This window comes from Macrotis lagotis, chromosome 7 (genome assembly GCF_037893015.1).
Source record: "Macrotis lagotis isolate mMagLag1 chromosome 7, bilby.v1.9.chrom.fasta, whole genome shotgun sequence".
Lineage (NCBI taxonomy): Eukaryota > Metazoa > Chordata > Mammalia > Peramelemorphia > Peramelidae > Macrotis > Macrotis lagotis.
Window position 1 is genome coordinate 94,746,154 of NC_133664.1, and position 23,923 is coordinate 94,770,076.

Below are 23,923 nucleotides of genomic sequence, written 5' to 3' on the forward strand. Positions count from 1 at the left end.
ATTTGAACTCAGGTTCTTCTGACTTCAAGATGGTACTCCATCCCTGCCTCTTTGAATCATTATTTGCTTTGAAAAGGTTTTGAATTACTTGGTATAGGGAAAAGTCTTTCATTCAAGCCCTGATTGTGCTATATGATCTTCGGTCATTCACTTATCTTTTCTGGGTTTCAGCTTCCTCAACTGTAAAATAAAGTGGATTGGGTTCGATGATTTCCAAAACTTTGAATCTCATTTACACACTTTGAATTGAATGCACATCTTCTCCTTGATCCTTCCCCTTCTAGTGGAATAGGCTAAGGCTGGTCACTGATTGAGGGAAGAGTAAATGGTAATAAAGAAGGAGATGGTACTGTTTTTTTTTTTTTAGGTTTTTTTTTTTTTGCAAGGCAATGGGGTTAAGTGGCTTGCCCAAGGCCACACAGCTAGGTAATTATTAAGTGTCTAAGACCAGATTTGAACCCAGGTACTCCTGACTCCAGGTCTGGTGCTTTATCCACTGCGCCACCTAGCCGCCCCCGAGATGGTACTGTTTTTATCCTGTCTGGAATTTGAACACAAGGAGAGATAGGAAAGAGACTGAACAGCAGAGTAGAGAGTCTTGTTCTTCAACTGTTAAACTCACTACTTTACTATTGATTAAGGGGCAGTAGGTGGTACTATAATGCATATAAAGTGCTGGTCCTGGAATCAGAAGACTCATCTTTTATGAGTTCAAATCTCGTCTCCATCATGGACTATCTGTGTGACCCTGGACAAGACACATCTCCCTATTTGTCTCAGTTTTCTTATCTGTAAAATGAGCTGGAGAAGGAAATGGCAAACCATTCTAGTATCTTTGCTAACAAAACCCCAAATGAGGTCATGAAGAGTTGGACAAAAACAAAAGAAATAAATTACAAGAAATAAGTTGGAAAGGGAGCCCAAGACCAAGGAGGTTGGGAAGCAGTTATACTTACTTCTGTAGCTAGGCATGGTGCCAAACATTGGGATACAAATACAGGCAATTTCTCCTGACTCTCACCCCCCCACCCCCCCATTCCCTACCCATTCCACTTCTCAGGGAGTTACATTCAAATTGAAGGGAAGACAATATATATATATATATATATATATATATATATATATAGTTGGAGCCTAAAACAGAGGAAAACACACACACACACACACACACACACACACACACACACACACACACAGAATATGTCGACCAAGAGAATGGTTCACAATTTGGGAACTGAATTTCATTGCATGCTCCCAGGGTTCATTTGAGGGCAAGAAGCAGGTGTGGTATGAAAAATTGACCAATATTTTGCCCCAAACTGCTTGCTTCTTTAGTGCTTCATTGTCAGGATGAACATGTGACTTACCAGTTCCTAATTCCAATTGGGAACAGGAGTAGATGCTAGTGATACACCCGTTTTAAACTATATCTTATCAAGCATTAATTGATACTCTATTAAGTGATAAGGATACAAAGCAAGGCAATAACATGGTTCTTGTCCAAGGAGTTCATGTGATAATGGAGGAAGCAACTTGCAAAAAATTGTATATACAGGTGAGAGGTGTATGCTGTCCATGTAAGATGTATATGTCTTCATGTATTGTCTAAATAGGTTTCATTGGGAAGCATGGATAGACATCTTGAAATCTGGCTCATCACTCTCTAAAGGAGACTTTAATTCCTATCTGGAAAGGAGCAGGAGAAAGAGACATGAAGCTGGTCACTTTGTTTTCCTCTGCAAGGAGGTAACAGAATTCAACAATATTTATCTTCTCCCTTAAATATTGCTGCTGGTCTAGAACCACAAAGAAGAGAGGGAGATCTCTGCTTATGTTTTGCAGTGACTCTGCTTGGTTTCAATTACACAGACATCATGACTCTTCTAGAATAAATTCATCACCTGAAGTTTAATTATCATGGAAACTGACCCAACTTTGATACTCAACACTTTCTTAGCACCCTCTGATTGGAGAATTAGAGAATAGAGCAACAAATTCTTCCCAAGGATGTACTTTAGTTTTAAAACCAGCAAGACTGAGCCATTTTCTCTTTTCACCATCTTAGCAACTTTACTTTTTTCCCCCAGTGACCTCTATCTTCTGTGTCTATAAATTGAACCATGAGAGAGGAAGGAAAAAATATATTTAGCTTTTCTTGTTAGGTTAGTCTTTTGCTGATTAATCATGGACTTCATTGGAGGTCTTGCAACACTCTGGGGCTTGATGTAATCAGTACTAAATTATTCACAGTCAAGAGCTTCTATTTAGAATAAAAACTCATTTGTAAACATCATGGAAGAGGAAAGCAGACAATTACAAGCAGTGTTATTTCATAAAATATTGACAAGCTAAGTGAAAAGAAGTCTACAGAAAACCTTCTATGAGATCAAGTGAACCATTTTCTTCCAGGATCATTCATAACTGAAAGTACCAGAAGAGCATCAAATTGATAGGAAATGGAATAATCTGACAATCAACATATTTAGATCCTAAGAACCGAGCACAAAATGTATTATCTATGAAAAAATAGAAATGGCATTTAGGAAGACAACTTCTATAGAGTAGCTTGGTAAGACTAAGGTTATTGAGGAAATCTATACTGGATATAGGGACAGTTAGGTGGATAGAATATGGGACCTAGAATCAAGAAGACTAATCCTCTTGAATTCAAAACTAGCCTCAGACACTTACTGTGTGACCTTGGACAAGTTTCTTACCCTATTTGCCTCAGTTTCCTCACCTGTAGAGATGGCAAGCTACTCCAGGATCTTCCAAGAAAACCTCAAAATGGGGTCATGAAGAGCTTAAAAAAAAATTTATTTATTTATTTAAGGCAATGGGTTTAACTGACTTTCCCAAGGTCATATAGCTAGGTGATTAATAAGTGTCAGACTGGATTTGAACTCAGGTTCTCCTGACTCCAGGGCCAGTGTGCTATCCACTGCACCACCTAGCTGCCTGGGTCATGAAGAGTTAAACATATCTGAAATGTATGAACAATAGCAATAATTTGGCTGAAAGGTGCAGGGAATACAAGCTCCCACTGTATTAATTGATATATTGGTTACCAAAATGTATTCTTCAAAAAGGAATCTTTCAGGAATGTATAAAAATCATGTAAAATTAGCTAATAAATGCAAACACAAAAAGAACTTTTAAATGACTGATTATTTGGGTCAAGTGAAGTGCAATACAGGGAGATGTTATGCTTGCCTAAGGTGTTCCCCATTGTCATGGAAAATGTCTGGTTCAATGGTTCAATTGGAAGAGAAATTCCAGATAGAATATGAAGTTCTTCAGATATTTAATCTAAAAAGCTTGAGGTCAGAAGTGCTTCATAAGAGATGTCCTTCCAAATTGATATGGATTTATTAATGATGATTATTTGATTTTGAACTCAATCATTTCAGAATCTACCTAGTGTTAATGTCTTCTAGATCACTTCTCTCCATATTATTCACAAGGATGGAATGAGAAATTTTGTCCAGTATTATGATGAAATAAAAACATACTCTGTTTATAGTATTCATGTGATCTATTGATCTAATTGTGTCAAAAAGAAATGAGGTTAATCTGGCATTGTTCTTTTGGGTTTACTTACTGATAGTGTTAAAAAATTGTCATTTTCCATTGACATCACCCAACCCCTATATGATCTACTCTTTAACAAAGTTAAACAAAACAAATCCAATATTTCCTTTAATAATGTGTTTGAGAATTTTTCAAGGAATCAAAATCAGGCTTAGTCTTTTAAGCCTCCACATTCTTCTTTTTTCCCCCAAGATAATATATACCCTTCTCCCACTCCTTATCATCTCATTTCTTCTCCTTGAACTTTCAGTTTATCGACAAATTCCATTGACATCACCTAACAATTACTATTTATTTTCCAGTTCCTCTGGGAACTGATTTTACATTCATGTGGGAAGTTAGATGCTCTATTACTATTTCCTTACTTATCTGGAGCTTTTTTTTTTTTTTTAGGCTTTTGCAAGGCAAATGGGGTTAAGTGGCTTGTCCAAGGCCACACAGCTAGGTAATTATTAAGTGTCTGAGGTTGGATTTGAATTCAGGTACTCCTGACTCCAGGGCAGGTGCTCTATCCACTGTCCACCTAGCCAGCCCCTTATCTGGAGTTTTAACTTCCTGTTAATTACCTTTGTTCTATTGAGTTCAAAATCCCATTTCTGTTTCCTGACTAAAGAAGCAAAATAGGAATTAAGTAACTTGCTTTCTGCAATCCTATTATTGTTGTCTCATCCTCTGAGCAGTGGTCTTTCTCCTTTAATCCTCTTGTTCTATTGATCAAAATACCTTTGTTGTTTTATATACTTAACAATTTTTATTACACTTGGTTCATTCTAAATTTTAGTACTCCTCACCCAGCTTTCGGTGGATCATGTTTTTTTTTTTGTATTCATCCTCAGTTACATGACTTTGATTCCATCTCAGATATGTATATAACCTGCAAATGCTGCTATGGAGGGCAGTTTGTTGAATGACTATTAGAAATGTTATTTAAAAATCTAAGTTTGTTGGTGAATTCTGAGTGTATCCATGTGAATCTTTTTTTTTTTTTTTTTGTTTTTTGCAAGGCAAATAGGGTTAAGTGGCTTGCCCAAGGCCACACAGCTAGTGTCTGAGACCCGTTTTGAACCCAGGTATTCCTGACTCCAAGGCCGGTGCTTTATCCACTACGCCACCTAGCCACCCCTATCCATGTGAGTCTTTTAGACAACTTCCTCTCCCTTCTGCTTTCCTCATTGGAACTTTACTTTTTCTATGAGTATTTTTCTTTTTTTTTAACTTTAAGATATATTTCTTCCGCCGCCGCCACCTCCACCTCCACCTCCACCTCCACTTGGTCCCGGCGGGCGCCTGGTCGTCGGTCCTCGGCAGGGTCCAGCCGCGCTGCGCTCCCCATGAGCGGCGGCGGCTGAGGAGGCTTCGCCCCGAGCGGAGGTGAGGTTCAGATTACCAAACAGATTTTCTTTTCACTGTTGACATATTCTGGTTGAATATCCCTTCATCCCCTAAGTACCTTCAGTCCTGCTTGTTGGTTTCAGAACCATGGCAACAGAAGAAAAGAAACCAGAGGCAGAAGCCACAAAACCACAATCTACACTTTCCTCATCAATCGATCAGAGCAAGCCTGCACCCGTAAAGCCAAACTACGCATTAAAGTTCACACTAGCAGGACACACTAAAGGTGTATCTTCGGTAAAATTTAGTCCCAATGGAGAATGGCTAGCAAGTTCTTCTGCAGATAAGCTCATTAAAATTTGGGGAGCATATGATGGAAAATTCGAGAAAACAATATCTGGCCACAAACTGGGAATCTCAGATGTTGCCTGGTCATCAGATTCCAATCTTCTTGTATCTGCTTCCGATGATAAAACTCTTAAGATATGGGATGTTAGCTCTGGGAAGGGTCTAAAAACACTGAAGGGTCACAATAATTATGTCTTTTGCTGCAACTTCAATCCCCAATCGAACCTCATCGTTTCAGGATCTTTTGATGAAAGTGTAAGAATATGGGCTGTAAAAACAGGAAAGTGCCTCAAGACTTTGCCTGCTCATTCTGACCCAGTTTTGGCTGTTCATTTCAATCGTGATGGATCCTTGATAGTGTCGAGTAGTTATGATGGTTTTTGTCGAATCTGGGATACGGCATCAGGTCAATGTTTAAAAACACTTATTGATGATGATAATAATCCTCCTGTGTCTTTTGTGAAATTCTCTCCAAATGGTAAATACATTCTTGCTGCAACTCTGGACAACACTCTTAAGCTATGGGACTACAGCAAAGGGAAGTGCCTGAAGACATACACTGGTCACAAGAATGAGAAATACTGCATTTTTGCTAATTTTTCAGTCACTGGTGGAAAGTGGATTGTGTCTGGATCGGAAGATAACCTGGTCTATATTTGGAACCTTCAGATAAAAGAGATAGTACAGAATTTACAAGGCCATACAGATGTTGTGATTTCAACAGCTTGCCACCCTACAGAAAACGTCATTGCATCCGCTGCATTAGAAAATGACAAAACAAACTCTGGAAGAGTGACTGTTAAGCCCTTCCGATATCATGTTAGAGACTGTATCAGGAAGAAGTAGATCCTCTGATGCAAGAAACTAAGATTTGAAATTGGTTTCTTGGCCTAAAAGGAAATGAATCCCCTTTTTTCTTCCCTGGAATGGGTAGTCTGGTGAGAAGAGGCAGCATCTGCCTTATTTGACAAATGGATCTTTTCTTATTTTTTTTTTTTGTTTTAAGGGGAAAAATTTTGCTTGTATTACTAGAAGGTCCCAAAAGACTTGGTGATGCTTCTTGTCAACTCTCCTGATGCTGTCAGAGGAAGAATTTCAATCTATATTGTGTATAAATCGAGTCAGCAAAAACCTGAATTTTTAATTTTTTTTATTACAGAAGGATAAATTTCATTTCATCATGAATTTTTCCTCAACTAAATGTTCTGTAATTTTTTAAAAAGATATCACTTATTACCCACTTCTAACTCTGTGACCAAATACAACCATGTAAGTTTTTGACTTTCTATTCCCCAGTTTCACTGACCTTGTAGTGAAATATCTTTTAATCTTCTGTATAGTTTAACTCTTGCTATGTATGTTTAATAGATACTATTATATCACAAATTGTCAACTCCCCCCCCCCCCCCCCAATTAATTCCTGCTTGTAGAAGTTCTCAGCACATTTTGAAGTCTTTCTGGGGAAAACAAAACAAAACTTAGAACACTGTAAAATTTTTCAATGTAAAGACAATTTTGTATCTTTAAAGTTCATGGTATGGAACTGTTAATGGCATGACTGTATATTTCAGCCTCAACATCTTCCCGTTTGTCACACTCTTGTTTACACATCTGACAGTACCATGTTCTGTAATAAAAAGGTGGGATTTTGTGTAAAAAAAAAGATATATTTCTTGTTATTTTTTTTTTTTTAACAGAGAAAACAGCACACTCATGGGGGAAGAAGGCAGGGAGTTGGAAAGGAAAGGAAGACAGACCCTTGGGGGGCGGTTTTTAAAAATTATTACCACAGCACCTGGAATTGATAGTCCTGTCTAGGAGAGAAACACAGCCACTGCCACACCACAGGAAATAACTACTATCTGAGGCTGAGCAGACAAGTCCAAACTCCAATGAAAGGTGCTATAGATTCAAGTTGTAATAATCTTCCAGCTCATCATGAAACAAATTCCACTCGTCTTCAGAGTGTTTTCTAACTTGATATTAATATTAGAAATTAATGAATTAATATTTCTTGAGCAATATATTTCTTGATCTGTATAGTTCTGATTCTGTTAGCTCTAATTAAGGACTGTAAGTTCAGAATGTTTATTTTGTCCCTTTCCTCAGGATCTGTCCTTTTTGATAGTTCATAGAGAAAAGTTTTGTTTAGACCTTTTGAAATTCATGCATCTCCTTGTGTATCAGAGAATCATCCTGTGAAAGCTGGAGGAATTGCTCTGGTCTACTGATCTAGAGCTAAATCCTTCCTTTTTAACACCTTGGTAAGAAAAAACAGCAGTCCTGGAAGGAAATCAGATCTTATTAGTTTTGACAGATAACCAGACCTCTGGGTCAAAGTAATTTAATGACAAACAAATGTATAATCTGATTGGTTAGGCACCAGAAGGTTTATGATGCTTTATTCAAACTATAAAAATTCCCCAAAATGTTGGATCAGGGTTGACATTTGAAAGAATGTCATCCACCCATGAGTTTATGGTAAGATCGTAGAGAATTAAATTTCATTTATAAAACTAACTTTGTTGTTCTCATTTTTGTTAAAGGGAAATAATGGTTAACAAGAGTCTGTGTATTTTTCAGAAGTTAATTCTTGAGAGTTTCTTGTATATTTTGAGCTGATTTCTCTTATAGAAGTTTAAGACAGGGGATCCTACTTCTTTCCTTGAGCTCTAAGGCATCTCTTTTTGCCAAATTAAGGATTCATGTGTCAGAGTTATGATATTCATATTTGTTAATATTTGTAATAAATTTAATAATAATAACTGAGTTTCTAGAGATCCTTCTCACAGGCAGGCTCTGGAAAACAGTGAAAACAAAGTAATTTGTTTTAATCATGACAGATCCTGTTTTCCCTGACCTGTACTTGCTTGTGTTAATTGATGTCTCAGTATAAGTTGTACTATACTGTACCAATAGGACTATACGACTCCTACTTGGATGTCACAAGTGATGTAATCATTGTGTTGTCTTGAAGGATGAACTTGTCCTGGGAAGATCAGTTAAGCCCCACCAAATGCATGTATATATTTTTCTGCCTGAACTTCAGCAAGATGGAGATTCAAGGAGTAATTCCATGATTTGAAAATTGGTTCTTTAAAAGGAAGCAATTAATAAACTGCCACCTGGTTATTGGCACTCTTTCTCTCTCTGACCTGCTTGTTCACTCCCAGATTAGAGACCAGCTAAGTAAAAGCTTGGTTAGCACATGTCAGACCATGCCACAAGAGTTGAATGACTCTGTGAAGAAAATATATAGTTCTTGACTGAGGGGAAATTCTAGATGCAAGGTGAATTAATTGTTCATTAACTTAACCATTTAATTGATGTATTGCAACCAAAATTAGTTTTTAAAAAAATCCTCTTAGGAGGTAACATGAAGTTTATTTGCCTATTCTTGCTTTCTCCTAATAAATTAATCATGTCATACTTTGTCACATTGTTGTTAAATGATTTTTCTGTCGAATTTGATTTTCTATGACCCTATTTTGAGGTTTTCTTGGCAGAGATACTGAAGTGGTTTTCCATTTTCTTCTCCAGTTGATTTTACATCTGAGGAAACTGAGGCAAACAGGGGTAAGTGATTTGCCCAGAGTCACAGAACTGGTAAGTATTTGAAGATGGATTTGAATTCATAAAGATTCGTTCTTCTGGTTCAAAACTGTGCTCTATCTATTGTGCTATCTAGCTGTCTTTGTTCACCTTAGGTAACATAGAGCCTTAGTCCTGGTGCTCCCTGTTTATGACTAAGGAATGGGACCATGAGGGAGTTTCTTGGGGTTGAGGTGGGCAGACACATCCAGTGTTTTATAGATTTGTTGGGAAAGACCATGGTGGTAGCAAATGGAGAGTATGCTTCAATCACACTTTAATAAGACTCAGAGAGTACACAAGCAAATACCACTGAGACAGGATAGGGTGGCAGAGAGTGGTAAGCAGCAGGGGGAAAAAGAATAAGGGATGGAGAAGTACTGAAGAATATTTACAATAAATGTGGATCAGAGTTGAAAGCATTTAAGCAGCATGAACCCTTAGCTGTGGGCAGGAGTCCCATTTTTATAAGGTTTGGGTAGTGGGGAAGGGGTGTCATCAAAATATCCATAGAATCTTGAAGTTATTAGCAATGCCTTAGGGTCATTTATTAACATCATGCTTTGTTGTTTTGCTGTCTTACTTCCTGTGTCTGTAGCTTATTTGAGGCTTACAGACCAATATCTCTTATCCAGGACCAAGTGGTCATTGCATTTGAAGCTCATAATTTCAGGGTGAGGCTTAGTTATTTATGAGGCTTAGTTATTTATGAGGTCTTAGTGAATTTATAGATGCCAGTGATGTTTGCAAGTAACTGTTATTCTTCCTTAAATTATGTGGTAATTTTAAGTTCCCCTTTGCAGTACCTACTGGTGTTACCTTATACTAGTTAATGATTAACTTAGTATATTAATTAGGAGGGGGAGTGTCCAGGGGGATCAGAACATGGTAAAATTTCAACACACAGGTATGAGCAGAGTCACAGATTTCTTAATTTTAGTGTTTTTTTTAAAGAGATATATTGAAAAAAAGCCGACTCTAGGTGAGTAGGGGATAAATCCTCAGCACTGGGTGGAAACTCTCTTGCACATATGGTGCTAGAACTAGTATTTGTCTGATGCAATTTCTTTCCTCCCATCCACATCATGCAGAGTTTTTACCTAGAAGGCAGCTGTCCTTGGGGTCTGGTTATTGAAGGGCATAAAATATTTTAACCACATGGAGACTATGATGGTATGATTGAATAGCAATATACTTCATAGTTTCCTGTTGAAAGAGTCCTCCTGATTAGTCTATAAGTCTCCAGATGCTTTTGACTTTTCTGCAGAAGGTCGATAATGAGAATGAAAGTAAACTGAGAGACGGGGTTCTCAGACTGAGGGATATTTTTCTCACTAGGAGTTGGAGGAGGTCATTCAGATGGATAAAGGAAACAACAAGACTAGCATTTGCTGAATGCTGTTGACTCTTCTGCAGAAGGTGGATATGAAGAATGAAAGTAAATTGAGCCTGCGCATGCATCAGCCCTGAGAGCCAGGGTTCTCAGATTTCAGTCACCATAGAGTGGAAGTCAAGATATAGTTAATGGGTCTGGTGGTCATACAAGTAAAAAGATCTTTCCTGATGGGAGTGAGAAAAGTAGGGACCCAGTCAGGAAACCACTTTATGAGTTCTGACCCAGAGGTTTCAGATCCTGCTGAGATAAGAACTAGGAGACTAGGGAACTCCCACTGATGGGTAGAAAGTTCAGGTTTATTTTAGCATTCTGAGATCAACATTGAGGGAGTAAGTGGTGGTGGTTGTGGGGGAACTTGGAAGAAGAGACCGTTTCCATCAAGGAAATGAGGTAGATATAGAAAAGGCTCAAACCAATATTTGAGGAGTCTCTGGAGAAATGGGTCCTGAGGAAAGAACCTAATTATATCTAATAATGAAAGGCACTGCATTCTTCCATAACCAGGTGGGAGTGGGGTGGGGGGAGATCTCTGAGTCAACTAAATTTTCCTCTAAACTGGGAAAGTTATCTTTTTAGATAGCTAAGATGGATGGTTATTCTCACTTGTCCTTGTAAAGATGAATTCCTATTGTAGTCAATTCACTGATGGAAATCTGAAAGGGAGGGAAATTCTTGAACTGGTTTGATATATTGGATGTATGTGTTCCTCATTTCAATCTGCACACACTCTACCCAGTTCTCAGAGTTATTTAAACCCTGCGTTCTGGGTAAAACTCCACCTAGATAACCTCAGATTTAGCTATTAGTCTTTCCCATCACACAGCAATACAGGGGTGGGCTAATCAATATGAAATTTCAGCAGGAAGCTGGGACAGTTATGGCTTGGGCAAATACTGCTGTCAGTGCAAATAGGTACTCTGGGAATGGGAGTTCAAGGAAGAGTCACAGAGTTCATAGTCCTATTAGGTGAACAAAGGGCAATGATACCATATCCTGGTAAGGGTTTGGGATATAGTTCTTGAAACATAGTGTTAATAAGATAGGTATAAGCTAAGGTATGGGAGTGCTTGTAAAATTCAGCACTAAGGAATTAGGGTCCTTCAGCTCTACTCAAACCAGAGGTATCCTCTAAAGCCCTTGCCCAAGTTGGATCTTTCTGGAGAGGCTACAAAGTATTTCTGGGCTTTTTTTTGGCAACCTCTAGGTGCATTACTATAGGTAGGACCAAAGGAAAACCCTTAGAGGTGGTGGGGATGAAAGATATGTCTTCTCCAGTGATGGAATTGAAGGAAGCTGGAGCACTTATGGTACTAGCTTCCTTACAATAACTGTATGTTATCTGTGAGGAAGGTAGATAACACCTGGAAACTTATAGTGAACTATAGGGGGTTGAATGAAATTGTTATGCTCATCATTGTATTTATTCCTGATCTTGTCAATATTATAGATTAGTCAGCTCAGGGTTACAGTGATAGTATGGGATTATCAAACTTGTCAGTACTTTTCCCTCTATTCCTGTGGCTGAGATATTTTGCTTTCACTTGGGAACGAGTCCCAAATACCTTCACCATCCATCCCCAGGACTAACTCTCCCTTATTTTATGGAGGGCAGAGACCTGAAAGAGGCTTATCTTCTTCAAGCATCGATACATACCACTACACTGACAGTCTAATATTGACTGGGTCAGATGAAGTAGAGGTTCTAGACCATATGAGGGCCTATGGGTGAAAAATCCTAAGAAAGACTCCAACTGTCTCTATCAAGTTTGGGGGAATGGAATGGGCTGGGAAAACTTGGAGGATTCTAGTCATAGTATGAAATGAACTACTGTCACTAGTTTCCCTCTTCTCACCTTTCCCCCTCCCCTCCATCTAAGAAGGAAGTTCAGAGACTTATTGGCATCTTCAGGTTTTAGAGAACTCATCTTCCTCAACTGGGTATTATGGTGGCCCCTTTACTTAGTCACCTCTAAGTCTGTGTTTTTGTTCAGGTGGGGAAGATCTAAAGTAGTCTGCCTAGGGCCCTTATGACTCTGGAAGGCCCATATTTATGAGTCTCTGACCATAAAGATCAGGGTGAGTGGAGTCTTTAATTCTATCAAGAGACTGCCAGTTAGGCATCTGGAGCTCTATGTCCTCATTATATCATTTTGAAAAACAGTTACCTCTATTTTTTATGGTGATTTTTAAAAAATGGCATTTTATTTTTCCAATTACATGTAAAGACAATTTCCAACATTTATTTTTTTTGAAAGATTTTGAGTTCTAATTTTTCTTCTTCCCTCCCTTCTTCCTTTCCCTTTCTCCCAAGATGGCTATCAATCTGACATAGGTAATATATGTGCAATCATGTAAAAACTTATTTCCATATTAGTCATGCTGTGAAAGAAGAAACAAAAAAAGGAAAAAAGCAACCCCTTCCCCCAAAGTAAAAATAATATGATTAGATCTGCATTCAGACTTCATCAGTTCTTTCTCTGAATGGGATTGCACTTTCCTTCATGAGTCTTTTGGAATTGTCTTGCAATGTTGTATTGCTGAGAAGAGCTAAGTTTATCATAGTTGATCATCTCATGGTATTACTGTTACTGTATATAATGCTCTCCTAGTTCTGTTCACTTCACAATTCATCTAAGTCTTTCCAGGCTTTTGTGAAATTCACCTGCTTACCATTTCTTATAGCACAATACATTACATTCATATACCACAGCTTGTTCAGTTATTCTCCAATTGATGGATATCCTCTCAATTTCTAATTCTTAGCTACCACAAAAAGAGCTGCTATAAGTTTTTTGTATATGGGGATCTTTTTCTTCTTTTTTATATATACTCTCTTTGGAATACAGACCTAGTAGTGGAATTGCTGTTTGATTGCCCTTTGGGCAAAGTTCCAAATTGCTCTCTAGAAAGGTTGGATCAGTTTACAGCTCCATCAACAGTATATTAAGGGCTCCAGTTTTCCCCACACCTTTTCCAACATTAATAATTTTCCATTTCTGTAATATTAGCCAATCAAGCTCTTACTGGACCTTAGTTGTTAGATGACACAGGATCATACAATCACCCTTTGTCCAGAGTTGCCTGTTATGGGATGAATGATACAAGATAGTCCCTCTAGAAAAATGGGACTTTTGCTAAATGGAAATACAGTATTAGAAATCATTATTTCTTAGATCCTTTTGGTATCAGTGTTTTCACAAATAAGTAAATGACTATGTCAGAGATTCTAGTCCAGATCCTGGAATACTGCTTCTTGTTCTGACCCAATGGACTGATACTTTATAAGAATGACCTATATGCTCTATACCTCAGTAGTCATTAATCTGGTAATAGGAGATACTCTAGGGCATAGGCTGACAAACTATGAGCCAAGGGTCAAATCCTGCTCACCACTTGTTTTTGAATGGTGCATTTACAGAGATGGGAAGGAATTGGTTGTGTTGTAGTTTGCTGACCCATGCCCTAAGAAGTATGCATTGAGCCATTCTTCCAGTGGGCTAAGCTCTAGGCTGCAAGTGTGGCATGTGATAGAGCTTTGAGGATTTTCTCAGAGCAGAGACAGAGAAGATCTTCATTTATTTGAATTCCTAATCAATGGTCATGGATCTGGTCTTATGTGGCTTTGCAGTAATTCTGAGTCACTGAATGAGAGTAGGGGAAAGTCCTTATTTAGCCACTGGGGAAGAAGAGGGCAGGCCCTTCACAGAGGCTTAGAAGGAAGCTTAGATTTTTGTATCATTTTTCTGATGTTAAGAGGGGGGGAAGATTTGCAGGTGGGCCAGGGAATACTGAATGGGTGATATAGAACCCTCATATCAACTTACATCTTGGAATAGGATGCATACAGGACACTTGACTTAGCTGATAATGTGATTTTTTTTGGTCTTTTGATTTCAAAGAAGACCATGACATCAGGAGGGTGATATCAAGATATGCAAATGAATTGAATTTGAGCAAAGGGGGTGCTCTGCTTCTCACTTTCTCTTTCAGAACCATCTGGATCCAGTGGCCAGATATGAATCAGGATGACTGACCTCGATGTGAGACAATCAGGGTTAAGTGACTTGCCCAAGGTCACATAGCTAATTAGTGCTTAAAGCTTAATTTGAACTCATAGGACTGGCATTCTCCTTACTGTACCATCTAGCTGCCCATATACCATACTATGAATACCATATCTTAGTAATTTAGTACTGATGACCATGGAATGGGATGAAAAATTGTTACCGGGGTTGTTCCTGTTCCTGTTCCTGGAACTGCTCCTGTTCATCCCTACTACCTCCCTTTAGGAGAAAATAAATTGTGATTGTAATAGAGGTGTCATTTGTGCTGTGGTTCTGATGTTCTTGGGGATGCTCTGGTTCATTGTTACCACTTTGTCTTGGGGACCCACCTTTAAACTGCAAGGATCTGGCATCATCCATTACATGGCTCAGAAAGCTTGGGAGACTTGGTCCTTCTGAAGGAGGCAGGAGAGGTCTAGAGTTTCTTTTGTTCACAGTTTTTTCTTCTCCCTCTTTTCAGTATTCCCCATGCACAAAAGACTATTTAATCAATGTCCTCAAAGCATTTAAATGGTGGGAATTCCTCTAAAAGATCCTCTGACCCCCCAGGTGGTATTTGAATGGGCCTTTTTCTAATGTAGAGATTCTTCCACTTAGAACATGGGCAAGCTTTACCTAAAACCCCGACTAGCCATATCTTACTAGTCATGGAGAGGAATATGAAGTCTTAGGAACATGGGGGCTGAGTCTCTGAGATTTGATGGGTGCTTAAAATCACATAAATCACTGTAGCATGAAAAACTATGTTACATCCAAGAAAGTTTTACTGTACACACTGCACAGTTTTGCTGTCAGGGCAAAGAAAAACATCTTAAATGCTTAATGTTTCTGATTATCACATTTTATCTCAAGTTATAATCTGAACTGAATCTGAAAAGAGGGTGTTGACTTTCAAGTTATGCCATGTGTCAGAGACTTGAGACTCTTTGGGTTTGTGGCTTCCCCTCCGCTCTCACTAAATATGGCAGCTATCATATTTAATTGTATTCAGTTTCTAATGACTATAATCCTGAGGCCAGATTATTCCTCCTCGTCCTCATATTCCAGCATAGCACCTTTCTTAGTCAAATTGAAATGATTTTTGATAGACAATGATAGAAAGATGGTCACTTTGATTACAGGAGTATTAAAGGATTTGATGCTTGAAATTGAAAGGTGGAGGTCTATGAAAGTAGGTAGTGAGTCCCTAGGCTAAGTACTATGAGAAGATCTGGTTTCTAGCCCTTTCTCTGCTATTAATTTGCTATTTGAGAATGAAGAAGCTGCCTCATTCTCTGGGTTTCAGTGAGGGAGAGGAAGTTGAAATCGCTGTTCTCTAACATCCTTTTCTCTAAGGTCTGTGTTCAGTGGAAAATTCCTGTGATGAAATTTGAGGATGTTAATCTTTTTTTTTTTTGAAATTTGAGGATGTTAATCTTTTTTTTAAACAAGGAGATCATAAAGAGCTAGCTGTTTATTCATGATTTAGTACTTTTCAAACAGCAGCCAAATGCAGATCAAATTGTTATAGTTGGCTATTTTGTAAAGAATTTGAAACAAAAAAAATGACTGTGAAAAAAGTAAAACTCCAAACTTGCGCAAGAAGCGGAGCAAGGCCAAGACTTAGAAAAAAGGAAATGCCTCTGAATCTGTGAAGTTCAATTAAGTTTAACACTTTCTTTTCCCCTTCCTGTGCAGAATAACAGTGGGGAAGGCATGGTGGAAGAAGTCAAGTTCTTCAAGTCAGAACTTGTGAAAGGCTTTGAAGAAATAGCAATGACAGTGGTTGACATAACAGCTGACATTCATATAAACTTTTAATATTTGCAAAGCATTATTATCTATATTCTCATTTAATCTGTATTACTATAATATGAAATATAAAAGAAAAGGGACTCCAGAGAGGTGTTTCTCCTGAGAGGAAACAAAGAAATGAAAAAAAGAAATTTATATTTGCCCTTGGGGTACGTAAGGTCAATTAAGTCTCTCTAGTAAGTTGGGTTTGGGAGGTTAGGGACTAAAATGGCAAAACATTATCCTGGTACTTCTGTGTAACCAGGTCTTGGATTTGAGTGATATCACAAAAGCAAAATCTTTTCTTCTAGGCTGGACTGAGCAAGAAAGCAGGAGTTGCCTACCTTGGGACAGAAATAAGACTTGGCAAGTGATTTTTCTCTATCTTTATTAAAAGAGCAGTTAACTTAGGAATGCTTGGATTGATGTTCAGTTCCCAGGAGAGGAGCTCACCAGGTTTCTGATACACACCAGTGGCATCTCAGAGACTTCTGAAAGTTGAGTAACCTGTTTAAAAAAAAAAGTAAAAGGTAAATGGGGGCAAAATGCTGCATATGGTTTAATATTTTAGGTACTTTTTTTAAGTATGAACTTAAGGAGGCTCCAGTAATCTATACCTGAGTCATTTATTTCTAGAGCAAATCCCTTTACTGATATGGAAATCTCCTAAAAAGAAAGATATTCCAGATAGTTCTTGACTAGGTAAAGGATATAAAATATTCATATGATACAAACAAGTCTTTGATTTTCATATTTCTGTGTATGGTTGCAACCTTTGTTCTAAATTTAGTTTCTAACTTTTTCTGCTAAGATGTCCAAGTTTGGGTAATTTTTCTCTTTATTTCCAAAGTACAAACAAATTGTTTCAAATATTTTATTTTCCTCCTTTACTAAATGGATACTTTGATTCTTGCTCATTCTGCAAATTTAGAAGTTTATGTTTCTTCACAGAAGTAAAAAATTCCAATAATTTCCTTAATGAGAATCCTTATTCAGGCTGGTTGGAAGAAGCTAAATCTGGGCAGTAACAGTATTATATATCATGCAGAAAAAAATCAGCATTTTGACATATATCCACCAAACTGGTGGACATAACTAGACTTAAAAGTTAGGAAAACCTGCCTTGGGTACTTATTAAATGTCACAAGACTTTGCACAAGTCACTTACACTATTTACTTTATTTTCCTCATCTGCAAAATGAAGAGTTTGGACTTGTTATAGTTGCAAGGTAAGGTGTCCTTTAAGGGTAAAAGACCAAATTTGGAACTTCTCATGGAATTGTAAAGGTTTGATATTATTACTCAACAAATTATGAAACCTTCCTTGAACCTGATTAACTCTTTTCATAAGGTGTTTTTTTACTTTTGCTTTATCTGAGAACATAATAACTATTATTGCCTTTTATCAGATGAAACATAACAAATTCTGCTCCAATCCCTCATTTTAACTCTGTGTGCCTTTCTATTTCATAGAACATGAATATATATGTATATATATATATATATATACACATATATATGTATACACACACACACACATATATTATATATATATCCATAGATTATATAAACAACATATTGCTGGGTTTTGGTTTTCTAATCCATTCGCCTATCTATTTTCATTTTATACGTGGGATTCAATTTACATCTACAGTTAATGATTATGATGAATTATTTTCTTCTTTCACTCCCCTCCTTTTGCATCCTCTTCTCTGATCCCCTCCCTCCTACTTATCTATTGAATAAGATGGATTTCCGTACTCAAGTTTGTGTACATCCCTCCCTTCCTCCCTTGCCCCCATCAGATGAGAGTGAGACTCAAGCATTGTCCCCTGCCTTTTTCCCTTCTCACTGCCACTGCAAAATTTCTTCCTTGAAAATCTCTTTTCTTCTATTCTTCCTCTCCCTTCCCTGTTCTCCCAATGTATCCCTTTTTCACACTTCAGATTTTTATATCTTCTCAATGCAATTGGTTCACACCTATGCCTTCTACATAGCCTTCTTTTAACTGTCCTAATACTATCTTCTCACACAAGAATCTTATTGAATCCCTTGTGATTTCTCATTTATGTTTGCATAAAAATTTTCTATCCAGCTCTGGTCTTTACATCAACATTGCTTAAAAGTCCTCTATTTCATTAAATATTCATTTTCACCTGAAGAATTAAACTGTTTTGCTGGACAGGCTATTCTTGATTTTTGGAAGCTTTGTAGTTGTTTTGATATAATTGCCTTCTGAATTTGTGTCTTGATATTCCCTGCAACCATAGCAATGTTTTATAGTTAGTTTCTTTTTTTGTAGTTGTTTGCTTAAATTTCCTGCCTATTGGCCAGCTAGGTGGTATAGCAGATAGAGCACCAAGTAGCCCTGGAGTCAAGAGGATTTGAGTTCAGATAAGACTTCAGACATTTAATAATTACATAGCTGGGAGATCTACTGCCTTGCAAAAATTTGAAAAAAATATTTTCATCCTGCTTATTGTCGACTTTGAACTTCCCGCTCAACTTGGGCTTTGTTCACCTGGGTGAGACAGGCACTAACCCAAGCTTCAGGGTTTTTTCCCACATTGCTATTTTTGGAGCTAATTCTGGTACTTTTGAAATTTTTGGTACTTTAAGATGATATGATCAAGGGAGGGGGTTTGATAACTGTTCTGTTCTGTGCAAAAAGGGCCAGAGAAGGTCTTATCCTATAAGGGATAGGGACCCCAGGTTCTCTTATGATTGCAAGCATTATTGTTCCTCTGTCAACTGAAAGCACTCCTCTTTACCCTGAAACTGCAAATTCATAAGTGAATAGGAATAATGGAGATGCTAAACAATGCCCTGTCCTATGTTCAGTGTTAGCACAGGGCCCCCTGTAATCTCTTTCTGACCAGATGTCTAATCCCCTTACTATCTCTTGAGAGTTGCTACTGAAACCACTGAGTCCCACAGGTAGTTTTGCTACCATGGTCCAGGTCAGTCCCTACTCCAGTGGCACAGATTTCTCCTTCCAACCTCTTAAGTTGTCTTTGTCTGGAAATATGTCTTCCTCTGATCTTTAGTTGGCTTTGCCACTTCAGAATTTGATCTGAGGCATTATTTTAAAGTTGTATGAAAAAAAAAATTGTTGGGAGATCTCAACTGTATTGCTTTCTCTACTCTGCCTTTTTGGTTCTGCTCCTTAATACTTAATCACTTTTAACATGATTTATTTTAAAAGATTATTTACTACCACTATAAACCAATTAAATTTACTTTCAAATATTTTCTTTCTGGACTAGACATGTAATTTCTAGACCTCATGCAATTCTACAAGCAATGAACGATTTACAAGTTTCTTCACAATCCCAACAAAATAGTTTAATTATTTTTAATAATTTTTTTTGCCAATTTTATGGGTGTGAAGTAGTATACCTCAACACTTTTATTTTACATCTCTTTGTTTCCCAGTGAGTTTGAATATTTTTTCAAGTGATGATAATTTATATTTCCTCTTCTATTCATACCCTTGATCTTATCAATGTGAACTAAAAGTTTCTTTTGTCAAATTTTACCATGCATAGTGAGGTGCTTTTAGAGAATATGCATATGGATATGGCCTGAGCACAGAATTGGCTCTATTTGAGGGTTATCTTGCCCTGGCCTAAAAAGTAATGCCACATTTGCTTCACAAATGTTAATGGGGATAGTGTTCCAACTTCTACTGAAGAGGCAACATGCACTATATTAACTTATATTAATACCTAAGGAGTAGGGAAGGAGTAGGGCATGCTCTCTGGTGTACTCTAGTTCAGGGGTCCTTCAATTTTTTTGTATTGTGGACCCCATACCCACCCTTGGTGGTTTGTTGAAACCTATGGATTAATCTCTTTCCAGAATATTTTTAAATGAATAAAATAAAATACACAGGATTTTGAAGGAAATCAATTAGATTGAACAACAATTCATCTGTCTGTCTGTCCCCAAGTTTAAAGATCTGTGGGAATTGAGTGAATCATACTGATTCAGTCTTGTGACTCGATGCTGAATTTATATCAGTTTCTTTCTATTCAATTATTAATCTAGAACAATTTTCATCTTTTTTTTTTAGTTTTTGTGAGGCATTGGGATTAAGTGGCCTGCCCAAGGCCACACAGCTAGGTAATTATTAAGTGTCTGAGGCCAGATTTGAACTCAGGTACTCCAGGGCCGGTGCTCTATCCACTGCGCCACCTAGCCACCCCCAATTTTCATCTTTTGAGAAATTTTATTCAATTGTGGGAATTGTGAGAAAACTATTGCATTGTTTCAACCTAGTTATGCATGCAAAGATCTACCATCTCTGTTGCTTAGAGTGCGTGAACTAAGGACCTAATTTATGCTGATCAGAAATCCAGTCAGATCTTATGATTAATCCATGGAATTTTCTCATAATTATATATATCTCAAGCAACCCATATGCCTTATCTAAAACCCATATACTTTCTCTGGTTCTGTATTGATTAATAAGTTACTATATCCATGTTCCTTTGGCTGAATATGGACACAAGGACTTACACCTGTTCGCTTTCCTCCTCCCAACTTGGAAGTCCCTAATCATTTCTCCAAATAGAAATCAGATTACCTAATTTGAATCCTGCCTTATTTCCTGTTGTTTTCTTTTAATGCACAAAAATCTGTCTCCCCTGGTATTCAGGGTCCAGTGACAAGCTGAGGAACTCTGGTACTGATCTGTTATATAATTGACATGCATTGCTTAATAAATCAATATGTTCAGAAGTATCTTTTCTCATCACCCCTCATAAGTCTCAGTTGTTTCATCTGTCAAAGAAGAGATTGAACTAGAATTGCAGATTTCAAAGTGTGGTAGAGTGGCCCCCAAGACTGTCTTAGGGGAGCACGAAGTCAAAAGTATTTTCATAATAACACAGAGGCATTTTAATTTCTAATATGGTAAACATTGATATAATCCCACTTAATGACACCTCTTGGAAGAAAGAACTTTGATATATTTTTATGAGTATAAAGAGCATCCTGAGACCAAAAGATTTTGAAATCATTGGACTAGATGATTTCTAAGACTCCTTTGACTTCTATGGTACTGCATCTGATTAAATATCTATTGGACAAATGGAATGGATGAATTACATATCCCTTTTATAGCTCCTAGAACATGATGCTCTGTTCTATAGATACCCTGACAAAATTTTACAAAAACGAAAACTAGACCACATAACCTGACAAAGGACATTCTTTTAGCAAAGATTTGTAAAAAACAAAAAAATCCCCAAACACCAAAATTTCTGAAATTGAGACTACAGTAAAAAACCTAGTACATATGGTCAATGACAATAAAGAACATGTGACCAGAAAAGGATTTGCCCAATTATTTTCATTCCTCACGAACCAAATACAAAAAATATTACTTACAGGTAATCCTAGATCCACAATCTCAATTTGGAAAATCGTTCTTCAAGTAGAATATAGTTTATGCTTGACAGATGAATGAATTGTGTTATATTTCAAGTACATAAAAAAAAAAGAAAAAATAATTTGGAAACTGAAAAATGGAAGTAACAAATTGAGAACTCTACAACAGTGCTGAAGTTCTAAACGATTAAGCAACAGGTCCAACAAAACCCAAACAATTTTTTTTCCTAGCATAAAAACCTCAAGAAAAATGACTAACATTGCAATAAATGTCACACAGGGTGAGACAGAGAAAAGGACATTGTGAGACCAAAAGTTCCTTTTAATCCAAATCTTCAAGCACCTTGAAAACATTTGGGATGTAGATTCCCAGAAGTTTTAGGATCATTGATGAAGTGAGGCCACTTATCCTTCTTGAGGATACTCTGGTTTCCATAGAGATAAGCTGAAGAAGTGTGAGGATTTTCTAGAAATTCAACAGATGCTGGCCTTGGGGGATTATCTGGGTAGATGGAAAGTGGCCCCATAACCATATTAGCTTCAAAGGGAATGCCATTCCAGTGCTGCCAGGTTTTTATAATTCTTTCCATTCTTTCCATTCCATTTAGAGGTGACACCAGAGCAAATGGTGAGCACCACTTCGTATACTTTTCCTGCACATTCATGTCAATGAACTTGGTTTCTGTTTCACTCTTTGGGAAGCAATCTAACTTAGGATGTGCAGAAAGAATTTCATCCTCTTTTCTAGGGAAGTGGAGTGACATATGATCTTCTCTAAGCTTTTGCTGAGCACTCCAATCTGTTTCTTTCTTGATCACAAGCTCCCTCTCTTCTGCTTCCAGAAAACTCAGAGATGTTGTGTCCTCTTCTTCACTTAGGAAAAAGCAGCCTTCCTCTTTCTCCATCAGGAAATTCCCAGGGTTTTTTTCTACATCTAGAGAGAAGATCGAATGCATTTCCCTTTCTTGCTTCTGATTCAGCGAATCCCTGGATTCTTGTCTTTCCCCTAGGAAACTTTGATAAGCTCTCTCCACGGGCTTCCCCAGACAAGCAGGTGCCCACAGCATTGGAGATGCTAGGGTGGCAAAACCCAATGGGGAACCAACCCAGAGGCCTGAACTTTGAGGAACCCAAGGGTTGCCCATTAAGGTTCCAGGTGCCAGGTAGGGGGAACTGAGAGGGGTTGGCCTGGCCTCCCAGCACCATGAGGCTGGGTCGGGGGGCTGCATAAGACCCCAGGCTTCATCCCCCCACACTGGGTTCTCCCGCCTCCTCTTCGGCCCAGGAGGGGCACAGTGGGACTCCCAATCTGGATCTGGGCAGCTGTAGGGCGCTGGGCCAGGCCAGTGTGTCAGGAAGCCCTCGGGGGCCCTGCGGCCAAATTCGTTGGTGGCTCTAAGCGGCCCCAACATGGCCACAGAAACGTCTCGTTACCTACTAACTAACGAAAAGTGAGGAACGACGCCTGCGCAGGCAGAAGGTGCTACGGCGAAGCGTGTCCCCCTTTTTGCCTCCTCGAGGGGCGTGAGGAGTGGGTGAATGTGCAGGCTCGCGGCACGCAAGGGACCGTTAGAGCAAGAAGTGATGCTCCGTTGCCTATGGATGCCAACGCTGCGCTAACTGACATGAGGAGGGGAGTGGGGAAGGATATAATAGTAACCGTAATAATAATAATAATGGTGATGATGATGATAATAAATAGTAATAGTAATAAAAATAAGTTTTTTGGGAGGGCAAGTAGCTTCACAAGGGTCATTCATAGAGCAAGTGTTTCAGGAAGGGAGGAGCATCCCGAACTACTCTTTTATCTGGACCGTTATTTGGGTGGAGCAGAGGAAGCATTGAAACAATATTAAAAGGAAAAAAAGGATAACAGTAAAATTAAAGTCAAAGAGTTGAGATTTGTACTCTAATCAGGAGGGTTTCTGTGGTTGGAAATGTAGATCAGATTTATTATTTTTTACAAAGGAATATATGTACTCTCTGCATTGTATTAAAAACTATTCAAGGTACAATAAACATAGCATTGAACTCTAAATCAACTATACTACGTGCACACTAATCCTACCTGTCATTCGTCCACCGTTCTATCACTCTGCCTTCCTCTCCATCCTCTGACACATCTCTTTCCTTACCTACCACTCTTGTTTGCAGATTACTGGCTTCTAAAGACAGTGTTCTGTAGTTCTGTAGTGTCTCCAAAGCACACAGAAAGATAAGTGCTAATCACCACACACACTCAAAAGATACCTACATATTGATCTGTTGCACTCCAGTTTCTTGTACTTTTGAGAAAATATAGCACACTCGGAGGGGATAGAATGAGGGATAATAGCAAGATGTTGCTTTGTGCCACAATTTCCAGTCACTAGATGGTTTTGATTTCCAGAGTCTGCACCAATCCACATCAAATGTTATACTGTTCCATACTGAA

At 38.1% G+C, this 23,923-nt stretch overlaps 1 protein-coding gene and 1 pseudogene across 2 annotated transcripts; one reads left to right on the top strand and one right to left on the bottom strand.

Moving 5' to 3' along the window:
• Positions 1–4,950: 4,950 nt before the first annotated feature.
• LOC141493741 (WD repeat-containing protein 5 pseudogene) lies at positions 4,951–6,529 on the top strand (annotated as a pseudogene).
• A 9,937-nt stretch (positions 6,530–16,466) lies between these two features.
• On the bottom strand, positions 16,467–23,023 carry LOC141492731 (uncharacterized). Of its 2 annotated transcripts, XM_074193374.1 has the most exons (3): positions 21,490–23,023; positions 18,252–18,353; positions 16,467–16,602 (listed from the first exon to the last, which is right to left on the bottom strand). In XM_074193374.1, the coding sequence occupies exon 1, from the start codon at positions 22,899–22,901 to the stop codon at positions 21,825–21,827; it is 1,077 nt and encodes a 358-aa protein (XP_074049475.1). In that variant the 5' UTR covers positions 22,902–23,023; the 3' UTR covers positions 16,467–16,602; positions 18,252–18,353; positions 21,490–21,824. The 2 variants fall into 2 exon arrangements, with proteins under 2 accessions (XP_074049475.1, XP_074049474.1); XM_074193373.1 differs by lacking the exon at positions 18,252–18,353.
• Positions 23,024–23,923: the final 900 nt, after the last annotated feature.

Coding starts and splice junctions, on each gene's coding strand:
- LOC141492731 (XM_074193373.1), bottom strand. CDS start 22,901: ATGTTGGGGCCGCTTAGAGCCACCAACGAATTTGGCCGCAGGGCCCCC.